Source organism: Aptenodytes forsteri, unplaced genomic scaffold (genome assembly GCF_000699145.1).
Source record: "Aptenodytes forsteri isolate BGI_AS27 unplaced genomic scaffold, ASM69914v1 Scaffold188, whole genome shotgun sequence".
In the NCBI taxonomy this organism is placed as follows: Eukaryota; Metazoa; Chordata; class Aves; order Sphenisciformes; family Spheniscidae; genus Aptenodytes; species Aptenodytes forsteri.
In genome coordinates this window covers 1,369,475-1,382,766 of record NW_008794371.1, presented here as the reverse complement: position 1 = coordinate 1,382,766, position 13,292 = coordinate 1,369,475, and the positions used below count along the sequence as shown (strand labels likewise).

Genomic DNA, 13,292 nt, shown 5'->3' with positions numbered 1-13,292 from the left:
AAAAAAAAAAAAAAAAAAAAAAAAAGACTTTTATTTAAAATCAATGAAATTTTTTCCCTCATACCCCTTTTTTTCTAATTTAATGATCAAAGCTTTTAAGTGGACAGTTGTGAGATATCGTGATTTCTTGATGAGAAAGTAGAGCTAATAGCTGTATGGTGAAAATGAATCCAGAAAAGCAGTGAGGCTGGGTGAGCTTAATGATGGGTCTGAATGTATCAGGAATTTTGCCACCGGCTTCAGTGGTGCTAAACTGTCTCTCTGAATATTAAAGTGTTTTGTGTTTAACTGCCAAAGTCAGACACGTTTTACTGACTTCTCCCCCTTGTAGGCAGAGGATAGTGGAATTGGACTATTAAAAACACAGATGCAACGAGGTTCATACCTAAAGTCAAAACAAAAGAAGCTAATATTGATTGAAGTGCTTTGGTGCTAAAGGCACAGGACTGCAAATCTGAATGCGTAGAATTGCCTTCTGTCTGCCTTAAAGTGCGGACAGGTAATCAGAAGTGTTTGAATTATTGTAAGTTAATGAATTATCACTTGTCTTTTAAACCACAGTAAGTGACCATACTTTTACAACTCAGGCACTGATTGAGGGTGGTGAGGGGTTTTTTTGGCATTTTCTGTATCTTTGCTACCTTGCTGTTTGTGATCATACAAGTCTTTGTGGGACTGTGCAGTGAATCAAGTCAAAAATAACCCAGGAAAAAGAGGTTATCTTTACAGTCCAGCTCAGTCCCCACCTGCTTTGCTGCATGGTGCCCAACAGTTGTAGAAACACAGCGGAAAGGTAGGTTTGCATGGGAACAGAGATGAAGGTACATTTTTGCCCAGAGGTACACGTGTAAAAGTATGGCCTCAGCCCATTGTAATAATGTATGAAAAAATGCATTGGCCTAAACCATATGGGTTGCAGAGAGTACATGTGAGCAAGTGGTTTCAAGCTGATTTTTTTTTTTTTTTAAACTTTGCATTTGCGGTGGGCTAAAAGAATAAACAAGTTACTGCCATTTGGCTGGTGGATTGTAACTTCTTAGGTATGATAACTGTTCTTGTGGTCGTGTGTTCATAGCAAGAGTCTGATCTTTGACAAGTTGTTTAGCATTTCTGTACAGCGTTAAACAAAGCAACAGTGCATGTTAATGCTTGTACAGTAATGATCTAAGGGCCTCTGCATTGCCACCTTAGACTAGAGGTGGCAACAGCAGTATGTCTAAACACAGAAGAAAGCACCGTATTTAAAATATCCAAATTATCATGGCAATTAAACCTCACTGCAAACCCAGTCAGAATTATTCTTGGCAGTGGCATTTCATCCCTAAGTTATCAGGAATGTATTTGCATCTTACCAGTCATTTGAGGGGATTCTCAAATTATATAGTAATGCGGATTGGTTTACGCTTTGCTTTTAAACAGGGCAGAAAAGCTCCAGTTGCTTAACCACAGGCCTGTGACGGCAGTTGAAATACAGCTGGTAAGTAACAATGCTCCTGAGTGTTCAAAGCTTAAATGAAAGCAGCTTTAACCTTGAAGACCAATTGAATAATTACTTTCTCATGGTCAGTGATTGAATGTATCCCTTTATGCACATCTTCACGTTCATGGTTTCAAATCCACTCTGCTTCCTCTCTGAGACCTCCTTAGAGACCTGCCCATCTTTCTTTCAGACAGATTCTCCACCTCTGTTTGCTTCAGTGTCACATAGTGAAAATGCCCAATGCAGTCGTTAAAGGTTAGTTACAGTATTGTGAGTAAGAATATATTTAACCTGAGTCTTTTTGCTGCTGCTCTGTAATCAAGTACTGCACTTTTTGACAGCTGTGATGACATGATTGTTTTGATGGCAGGGTTTTATGTTATAGTAAAACCAAACACGCTAAAAAGGAATGAGTAATGACTGATAGGGAATTTTGAGCAGTGGTGCAGAATGAGAAATGGATATAAACAGACTTTCTGATGGAGAGTAGCCATTAACAATCTGTTAAGCATAGTTCTGATGCAAGGAGGGGTTGTCGCTAAATAGAAATAGATGGTTATATTCTCTGAAGTATCTCCTTAGGAATACAAAATCCTGTGGTAATAAAGAGATTATTATAATAAGGGTATTCTTTTAATAAAGATCTCTTACATTAAGAACATCTGTTTACAATCTTATCCTGAAACCAAGCTATGTAGTAACGGGATCATATTTTGCTGCAAAAAACAGGAGGATTAAAGAGGTACCAGTAGGACTATTTTTCTTTTGTAGCCAAGGAGTAGATACTGTAATGCTGAAGGCATCTCATAAAAAAAAAAAATGCTTCTAGCTGAGGAATTGATACTGTGTTTTGTGATTGAAGAGATCAGTGTCAGTCATCAACCCAACCAAGAGCATTAAGGCTTCATGAGTTTTGCTTAGGAAGTTAGTCATAAGTGGTGATGTAGAGCCTGTCTCATCCTTTGTTAGCTTCATGTGCTTAGACACAGATTTATTATGTTCCCATATAGGCTGTATACTGTCTTTTTTCCCCTTTTCTTCTTTAAATGCAATAATCTTTTGCTGCTTTCAGGTGACTGTGGTTTTGTCTGTCTTTTCCCTCCTTCCCTCATTATCCTACCTAGTTCCTCATTATCTTATCCATCCATAAAATATTGAAAAGAGTTTTGCTCCTGTGTCATGTTTGAAGTCCAGGAGGCAAGTATAAGAAATTCGGGCTTTTATATTAGAAGTCTGGTTTCTGTAGAGTGTCGTACTTTAGATATTCCAAGGTCTGTAATGTCAAAGTTAGATAAAACTCATTGCTAAAACTTACAGAATACAGACACGAGATTTGCGTTCAGTGTCAGCCCATTATTGATACGTAACCTTTCTCTAATGATCAAAAGCAACTTGTGAAAAATGTAATATTCATACGTTTGGGGACTAGTCTGAATTTGTATTGTCATGGAAGTATTGGGGATGCAGTTACTTTTGTTCCATTGCGATACCCCTGTAATTCCCAGGACAAGTTTCTCCAAAACCAGTATTACAGTAAACTAGGTTGACTGGATTGTTATCGCTGTGTTAAGTCTCCCCGAAACTGCAGTACACTTACTCTTTCATCAAAGCACATCAAAGTCTTTTGAGCTCAATAACTGCTAGGAAACTGCAGGCCATTTTTGTTAGTGAAATACAGAGACTAGGAGCAATAGCAAGGAAATTATTTTGCTGTTCAATTGCTGTCTTGAATCATTTTGGTTTCTGGTGAGGACGGGGGAAGGAGATTGTAGCAGTGCAACGTCTTTGAACACAGAAAACCTGTCTCTTCTCTGAGCATCTTTGAGTAGAAAATAACGCAGAGCCGTGGAGGCTACCAGCGTTTTCTTCTTTGATGTTGGTAGGGAGAATATTAGCCATACGCAGATTTCATGCAGGCAAATCAATTCACTGCAGTCGATGGACGAGAGACAACCTACAGAGAAGTGAATACTAGGTCTAAAATTGCCTTGATTCTCTTTTCATTGAACTTGTCCCTGCTACTCAAAAGCTTTGAGTCACTCCTGGAGTTGAAATCAGAAATAAATGATGATGACGACTTCTGACCACTTCATATAATGTAGGCAAATCTTATTTTTTAAAAAGCCAGCTTTAAACAAAATGCCAAACAAGCCATATCTCTGTCTCTCACTTGCTCGAATAGTTTTGATGTCTCAAACTTTTATTCAGTGCTGCCTGTCCATGGAATGGAGTCAAATTTACCTGATAGGGTTTTAATAGCTGATGTGAGAGGATAGTTATATTTACTACTGCTTGTTGCTTTTTTGCCTTTCCAGCTTTTTGGTTTTTTACTTTCCCTCTATAAAATTCCCTTAGTTGTATGCAAACAATAAATCAGTTTTGGTAAAATTATAGTTAAGCTAAAAAGCAAATTTATGTTGTGATCTTTTGATCTCATGTTCTTTTGTAAGTCTTTATGCATAAATTGCTGTATTGTTCATATTTGTCTTTTCCGGACTGTGTGCCAGGATTTATTTTCAAACAACAATAGCAACAAAAGGAGCATGAAATTCTAATTCATATCGCACAGGGTAAAACACTGTACACATTGCAGCTATCTTGACCTCCTGTTTAATCTTTAACATATGTTGTTCCTGGCTCAGTGATTCACAAAGGAGGAAAAAAAAGACAGTGGTGTTGATCTAACCATGACAGTGGTCCAGCTTTACTTAATGCTGAACCGTGATGGGCTTGAAGATTAAGCATCATCTTTTCTAATTAACAAATTGCTCCACATTCTTCTTTCTGAATGGAAAAGTAGATTTTAATTCTGTGCTTTTTAAAACTAGATTTCCATCTCGGAGAGCTTTGTACCTCGTGATACGTGCTCTGCATAACCAGCCTGGCAGATTGTCTTTCACTGTTGAATAGAAAATAATAATGTGAAGTAATCTTCTGGAAAATGGAAGATGTTAGAGGATTTAAACATTTTATTTTCTCAATAATATATTTTGCTACCCACTTTGCATACTTGGTTAATTATCTCTGAGGGACATTAATCCAATTATTCAGTCTTTTACTCTATTTCTTTTTTTTGTGCTTTTTTTCTATTAGCATGTTGGTGCTGAACAATTTCAAATTACTGCTCAAAGGAGGAAATAGCAGTCATTTTCTCATAAAATATGTACCTCCTACACTGGAGTTAAATTATGTGCTTGATAGCTTTGGAAGTGATCAGAACCCCTATTTCCTTTTTTACTGTAATTTAGTGATTATTTTTTAAATAGAATTCATAGCTTATTATTCAAATAAACAATAGCTTTTAACCCATAGATTGTTCTGTTCTGTCATGCTGAGGTTATTACTTACCCTTGAGACAGTTTCTCAGTTCTTTCAGAACTTTTTAGGGTTCTTCGGTGAGGCTTTAGTTATTCTTCGACATTTGCAGTGTATTGCCGTATCTCAGGAGGCTAAATGAAATAACCATTATCATTGAAAGCTTAAAAGAAGCACAGTGCGGATGATGAAGTCTCTTATACTTTGCTTTTACTTGGGTAAGCAGAAAAGATACAGTATGGTTATAATTAGGGAAAGCATGTTCCTAAAATGTTTGTCCTTGTTTCACCGAATTAAAAAAAATAGACAAGTATGCATGTGTGTATATATACGTCTGTGTTCATATTTTGTGCTTACACGTGAACATGGCACTATGAACACACAGATTTGCACATTTATTTTATGAATAAACACTTTAATCTTTGAAATTATCTTGATAGTCAGGCTAGCTGTTATTTTCTGATTTACCTTCTCAATAAATAAAAGCTTCTGAAAATGACTTTCTGCCATGAGAATTTATCAGCAGGTTTTCATGTGACTTATTGCTTAATGTAATTCTATTATTACATTCTGATTTGGTAATTATGGTTGTTTTGTTCCTCTGAGAAATTCATACGTAGTGCTCAATTAAAAAAAGCTACTGTTAAAATGTGCAGCTGGGAAAGGCTGCGTGGTAGTAAAATATTCCACATACACATTTGTTTAATAAGCACAGTTCTGGTTCCCAGTAGCGGTTACGTTACTGAGCAAGGCATCTGCCAGTGTTTAATTCTGCAGATGACGAGCGATTTGTCTTTTCCTTCTCTTGTAGCAAGATTCAGTGATGGATGTTGGATGCATGTTTCATTTTGCTGTGTTGGAAAGTCCATGCATAGATGGATCTGGAGAGGCAGAACAGAATTGGCATCCTTTTCTTGATGTACTCTCCATTTAGTAAATGTTTGCCTAATTTTAAGCTTAAAGTCTAGTTAAGTTAGTTGGACCTCTTGAGTACTGGAAATTAAGTTAATACATAAGCTGTGGCTTAACAGTTGTAGGTACAAGGTGCTTAAGCAGGTGAAAAATTGGTTATTAGACTTCTAAATAAAGGTAGCATCGCTCTCAAAGGTGAGCAGTACAGTGGCTTCAGCTGCCTTCTGAATAATTTGTATATATTCCACAGTTCTGAAGATCTGGCTGGTTTTATTAATACATTTATCAATAAAGAAAGAAGCAACTCTAGGTACTCAGGATTGAAAAGTATATACTAGCTGCAGGGGGAACATGCCTCCTTTTTATTAGCTGTAAGAATTTTATGCCAATTAAGTTACCAAATAAAGTTTTCCTTCTTCCTTCCTTGATTTCTTCTTTGGTCATCTTGTAGATTATATTCTTTAGAGCATTAGCTGGGGGGGAAATGAAAAGTGAAAAATGCTTACTGTATGAATATATTGCAATGAGAGTTTAATAGCTAACTGTTACTAGTTTGAGTGAAATAGAAGTTGTTATTAAAGCCTGACTTGACAGAGCTGATCTTGACCCCCTAGTTGCGTTTCATAGGAAATACATGCTGTGTATATGTATGAATGACATTGATATGCTACAACATTTGCTACAAAAACACCGTAGTTATTTTGCGATAGTATAGACTTGAATGGTGAAAAGCAGTAACAGCTTGGGAATTATTTATTACAAGAAGCAGCATAGCTGATATGACTTACTGACTTTCTCTGTGTTCATTTCAAGAAAATCCTTGCTCTCAGCCCTGAGAAGGAGACATGCTTGTCTTGCTGCACATCAGGGTGCTTTTTATCTGTAAATTGTGATACTGTGATATTGTCCAATTCTGTTACTTGCGCAAACCCCTGAATATTGAAAATACACAGTTCACCGGAGCTCTGGTTGATGATACCCTACGCTTTGCACATGGCATCATCTGGGAGGATAATCTATTTCCATTTGGCTTGTGTGGCACTGCCAACATAAACACCTTATGTCATACGCTTATTAAAAACATTTGCATTTTTGTTTTCCTTAGTATAAACTTTGCATTCCTGACTGCTTATGGTTTGAATCTGTTGCTTGAGCAGTTTCAGCCCAATTGCAAGCTAGAGGTTAGCAAGGCTTTTTGATAGATATTTTTTCATATATTGGTAAAATTCTTGCTGGAAAAGTAGGTACTTGAATACAGTTGTTTCTTTTTGCCTCTTAGGCTTTTTCTTACGCGTAATTTCTCTTCTGAGCATCATAACATTATTGCCTAGTACGATCAGTAGCAAAGGTATTTTGTCTTACAGTTGTAAATCAGAAGACTGTGCAAACATCTGTTGAATCTAGAATAAGCCTCTGAGTGACCTTCTGTTTCCCTTGATATCTGTTTTCCTTTAGGACAGTTTCATTTGTCTCTTTATCTACATGCTCTCTGTGCTTAATTTTTGATTTTTTTCTTTTGGCGTGCTGCTTTGCTGCTTCCTAATTGCTTATGTTTTCGTATGCCGCTGCTCAGGCTGTTTCCCTGAAGAGTGAAAAAAATTGATTTTTATAGCTTATGCTTTTGATCCTTTGAATTCTTGAATAGTATCACAGCAAAATAGCGCTGAAGCATCAACTTGAATAATAAGCTGTCCATCCTGCCAAATGTAGATTTTTGTCTATCGGTAATTTCTGGTGTGAGAGCTGGCAGTGAGGATGCACAGCTCGGAGGCACCGAGAGGTGAGCCGTTGATGAATTTGCTACACAGTTTAAGGAATTACCACTTCCCTCTGGCAGAGACGACAGATCTGTCAACAGAAGGAAATTTGGAGCTACTTTACCCGCTTCGTAGTGCAGTATCCAGCATCTTTTTTAAAGATGCTTTTCTCAACGGTTTAGTGAGACATCAGTTACAGCACCAAAGCATCTGAAACATGAGAGACTATTTTCTTTCATCAACTTTCTGGTAAAGTGTGATTTCTTAAACTGCCAGAGCAATCATCAGAGCTCATCTGCCAATGTCCCGAGTTGTATCTGCAGTTTGTCAATCTCTCAGGCTTCCGTCTTCAGCCAGTACAAACGACATCAACATGATTGTTCATATTGGGAGTTGGGGCATTGCTCATTTGGCACTCAGGGGCACGTAAGAAGCAGTGATTAGACACTCGGGTAAGTGTATTCTGCCTTAAATGCAGAAGTGGAGAAGAGTCGATGCTGATCTAGAAATAACTTTCTATTATCTGTTTCAGTTCTGATCAAATCCTTGTGTTTAACTCTGGCTACCTGAAGCAAGCACCTAGGAGAAAGTGTTTGGAGAAGAAAGGGAAAGGAGATGTATAGGGAGGGATAAAATTTAAATGCGGAAGAGGGGCGGACTTCGTGTGACCCAAGAAATCAAATCTAAACCAGGCAAGGTACTGTTTTTCTGAAGATCGGAAAGCAGTGGGATGGTAACGAATGCAGGAGACATTGGCCACCAAGAGAGAAATCATTCTGCCTTGAGTGATATTGCCTGTCCAAAGGATGTGGGCTTTTTCTCTGTACGGTTCCTGCTGCTATGGGGCTGTCACCTTTAAAGTTGAATGTAACAGTAATTAATAAGACTATAATCCAGTCCAAAAACCAGGCTGATAATCCTCTACAAAACTTAACCGCGTAGGTCATCTGTAGAGTAATGGCTTTGTCAGCAGTATTGGCAACAAAAGAGCGTATGTACGCACTGTAACATACTTTATTGTATAATGTTGATGCTCCAAGGTATGCTGGTCAAGCTGCTGAGATGATCACTTCTGAAATGCAGTCTAGCAGGCAACTGTCTGATACCACTTCAGTAGCTGCAGCAGTTGCTTACACAGAAGGGTAACATTAGGAGGATTTTTAGTATATTTTAACTCATAGTGTATAGTATAGCAGCTGGCGGTAATGAGAGCCAGGGCTGTTTTTCAAGCCAGGGTCCTACAGTAGTTCTTGAACTAACCGTAGTTGGAAAGCCACTCCACAGAGAATTTCATCCTTTGATCAGTATGGGCCCCAGAAACAGTCATTTGCAAATGGATATTCACTGTCTGCCTTTTGCTACATGAGTGGGTTCTAGCATGCTTGCTTTCCTCTCGTCAAGGATCTGTGGATAATGGCTGATGAAAGATGATCAGATTGTGCAAAGAGGGCTCATAGGACATTGAAGGAAAAAAAAAAAACCCGTTAATTGAATATACCACTCTGCTTTTTAGAAGGCAAGAGGCATCTGAATAGCTGACAATTGATAGCTACAACTGATTAAACCTGCATTGACTTGGAACCATAATTAATATAAATCGCCGCTCTTCAAAGGACATTTTAAAGGACTTTGTATAAAAAAGAAAATCTCAAACCCCGCAATGCTAATTGGTTTCATTTGCGTTTGAAGAGTTCATTTGGCTTGCTTTTCCAGTCCTCTGACAAGCTTTTCCTTTTAACAGCTGCATATAAATTAGGGCAGTTGTTTTTACTGGTAGCAGTGATATAAGAGTTCCCACAGCTCCACAGCGAGAGTAGGTCCCTAATTAATCTTACGGAATTTTATTGTTGATTCGTGACAGCATGTTTTGTGTTGCTCAGAGCTTTTATATGCTTTTATATTCAGGAATCTCACAATCTAAGTAAATTCCAATAATGTATGGCTGCTGTAGGATTAGACGGCTTCTTTTATGGCCTAATTACATAAGCCTAGGTGCTGGATAAGGTACCGAGGCTCAGGTAACCACTGTCAGGTTATGTCATTTCAGTTTTCACATGAAAGCACAGGAACTTAGAAGAATAACTCTGGAAGGTAGCTCTGCGCGTGAGCTAAATGAAAAGCCTGGCTCAAGATACTGATGTGTAGGTTGAGAGGCTTTAGGAGAAACCAGGGAGGAAAGCCTGCTCTGAGTGTGTTGTTTTCCGTGTAAAGAAAGCAGGGTCTCATTATGGAGTGCCAATTGTCGTGGTTAACAATGGAGCTCTTTCTTTTTTTAAATATTGTAAGAGTTCCACTTTGTAAAATGCTTTTGTAATGAGCTCAGACTATGTCTTGCATCCATTGAAAATAGTATTTCCCAATTAGTTGAGTCCTTCTGCTTGGAGCTGAGGAAGGAAGTACGGATTTAATGATAACAATAGATTGTTTTTTGGCCTGCAGATGGTAGAAGAAAGTGAGGAAAGGCTAACAGAAGAGCAGATCGAGTCACTTCTCCAGACAGTCACCAGTATTCTTCCAGGGGATCCGGAAGAACAGCAGAGAGACTCGGCAATGGCAACCGAAGACAAAGGTGACCAAGCGTAGGAAGCATCTAGACCAAATCTGGCAACAATTTCAGCAGAGGAGAATCAGCTAATATTTTTCTGGTTTTTACTTGATACCAGTTTAATCTTGTATTGGACATCGTTGTAAAAGATGTTACAGTTTTTGTTACTCAGAGGTGATGAGGGAACCAATTGTTTACAAGAAAGCACGGAAAAGGACACTCGTTTTGGCATTTTGTCACAAACGGGTATGGCAGCAACTGAGTTTGTAAGGTAGCAGTCTGAGAAATTATGGGTCACAGAATCTGCAGCTTTTGTGTTTTTTCCATTACCCATATAACAGCTGTACATTTGAATAGGCTTACATACAGCTGGCAATGTTTTAATTATCACAGCAGTAGTATAATTATAATTGCTTTCATATGCTTTTGAATTGCCCAACTGGTTTTCAGAATACGGTCTACAATACAAAGCCAACTTTTGGAGCTGTTTGTGAAAAGGGCTGTTCTCAGGGATCAGAACACAGGGTAACGTACCAGAACTGCTTGGTATCTGGCCAGACAATTTCAAGTAGGCCGTTGGTATCATGGAAGTGAGAGGATCTGTTGGTAGGGTAACTGTTCTCAAGGATGTCTGACAGTCCGTACTTGATAAAAGAGAGATCCAGATCAATCAGCTAAATCAACATATTGCCGCTGAAATCAGCTGGGTTGGACCAGTTTACAGCAGTTGAGGCTCTGGACTCAAATGTTAAGGCTCTTAGTAATACAAACAGAAGAACATTTAGGCGTGAGGTGTCTATTTTCCCTTTGAACGTTTGTTCCAATATTTATATATAGACAAGTCACAGTCCTGTGAACATGCTGTCGACCGTGGAATAAATTAATGAGTGAACACTGAAGTGAAGTCCTAATCTGGTTTAGAAGAATGAGAATCAGTCCTGGTTGAAGCAGAATTTTCTGTGTACTGAGCTTTTGCCTGATTAAAGATTTCAGGATCAAGTATTTAATGTTGAAAGCATTGATGATTATAATAAATCTTTTGTATATATACATATATATACATAAAGTCATGGTTACACATGGCACTGGTTTTATACTATGACTGCCGCAATTCTTTTATAATTATTATAATGTCTGGAAATAGGAAATAAAGTTTGGAGTATATCCTGGGAATTTTGTGGCTTATAGACAAGATGTCAGATACTCTGATTCAAGGTCTGTCTTCCCTCCCCCCTTCTGTCATAAAGTTTGGAGTGCATCCTGGGAATTTTGTGGCTTATAGACAAGATGTCAGATACTCTGATTCAAGGTCTGTCTTCCCTCCCCCCTTCTGTCATGGTTTTATTTTGTGTTTTCATGCAAAGAATTTACGCTTTATGAGCTTTAGTTGTGTTTTATGTGAAAGGGAGTGATAACTTCCAGTGTCTGGGGGATTTATGATACGCATTTCCATGGTATTTTAAGCTTCTTTGATGTTTGGAGAGGAAAGGAAATTAGCAAAAAATATATTTGTCACGTCTTAAACATGATTTATCTTATATTAAATGCATTCCAAGGCTGAAGACTAAAGGTATGTTTTGACTGGGTAAGTATAGTATTAGAGAGGGAAAGTCCTTGGTGGTTTTCATCATACATCAATATATATTTTCTCTCTAAATGGGCAACAAAACAACAGAGATGAGTAGATCATATCACAGAATGATGTGACATTAATTTTAAAATTAGCATTTTTACTCTTAGCAGTCACTGGTGGTGTTTGACATCCTGTGGCCTTGGGCTGCAACTGTTTACATTTTTATCTGTCTTCCTTTTCTAAAATTAAGTTATTGAAACATGTTCTAAACTTATGAAAAGCAGATGGAAGCAGATCGCAGGTATCTTTAGCCAGCAAGAATATTTTAACAGATATCTGAAGTTGGATGTTCCGCCTTGGGAATTGCTGATTTGTTATCGTAACGGATTTTTGCCAGCATCCATGTTGTCTTCTGTGGTATGTGTATTGTACAAGGTACAAGAACCCATTCGCTTGCTATTGTATTTAACCTTTTTATCAAAATCAATTCCAGATGGATACATATATTAAGCTTGTGCAAATGCATGGTTAGCTAGTTCAGTCTCAATTAACATACGTAAACTATAATTTCCCGGAAAATGCAATGCTGGGTAACATTTGAAGGGATCTGGGATTTTGACATCTGCATTACATCAATAAATCTTTTATAAATCTACTGTCTGTGCTCTCTGCCCGTGTAAGTGCAGGTGAGGAATTACTCTGGCTCTGAGAGCAGGTTTCGCGTCGTGGTGTTTACTCTCAGGTGTGTTCTTTGGAAACCTGAGACTCAGAAATGATTTATGGAAAGCAAATGTCATCTTGCTTATGTGATACCATTTTTCCGGTGTCCTATATATTACCGAAAAGATCTGCCTGTCTCCCAAGGCTGCATTTTGTTTTCTTAACTAATCAGTTACCTAACACAATGAATGTACTCTGCTAGTTCTTTTGAAGGAGACAAGACGGCTTGAAGAGAGTGGCCCTCTGATGTGTCGTGTACAAGAAAAAGTATGTGCGTATTGGGCACTTAAAAGCTTGGTCCGTAATTTTGAGAAGAAAAAAGCAGACTACTCGACACTTTCTGAATATTTATATATGCATATTATTTACAGCTTTCTCATTTCTTGCGTGCTCCTCGCTTTTATTCTGTATCGCGCGTTGGGGTCTTGGCAGATTGATAGCTCTGCTTATGGCAGCTCTTGTGCTCTCGTCGCTGCTCTGGGAGAAAGGGGGAACGAGCTGCCAGAATTCCTCTGCTGTTTTGATACTTTAAAGTACCTGGGGCTTCTCTTTTCATAAATTCAAGCCCAAGAAGGCCAGCTTTCTTTAGGATTGTTTGGCAGTCCTCGCTGGAGAAGTTTTGTTAGCAAGAAGCTTTGTTTTATGGGAGGAGAAGGAGCTGCCACTCCTACCTGGCTGTGCTCTGGTGCTGGGAAAGGGAAATAGATATGCTGGAAACAGAGATGTCTGCAGGGGATTTTGTAGAAGATACAGGAAATCCCTACCGATGAGCTGAGCAGCTTTGGTGGCGGTCATGCTGTGGCAGGGCTGTGTGTAAGGCCGTTGCCCACCACTGAAATGCAGAATTTGGCAAGCTCTCTTTTTCTTACGGGGAGCAAAATGTGTTTTGTTTGTATTTGTGTGGTGTATTCACTAGATAAAGGTGTGTAGTCTTCATTAGAAAAAGCAAACCAAAAACTCCAGAAGTTTGGAGTTTTGGTTTTCTTCTGA

At 38.4% G+C, this 13,292-nt stretch overlaps 1 protein-coding gene across 1 annotated transcript in view; it reads left to right on the top strand.

Moving 5' to 3' along the window:
- The window catches only part of CRCP (CGRP receptor component), a 33,286-nt gene extending 22,128 nt beyond the window's left edge, over positions 1–11,158 (top strand). The window contains exons 5-6 of the mRNA XM_009287646.2: positions 1,420–1,477; positions 9,904–11,158. Coding sequence (XP_009285921.1) covers positions 1,420–1,477; positions 9,904–10,047 — 202 coding nt within the window. The 3' untranslated portion in view covers positions 10,048–11,158. The remainder of the gene's footprint in view (positions 1–1,419; positions 1,478–9,903) is intronic.
- The last annotated feature ends 2,134 nt before the right edge of the window (positions 11,159–13,292 follow it).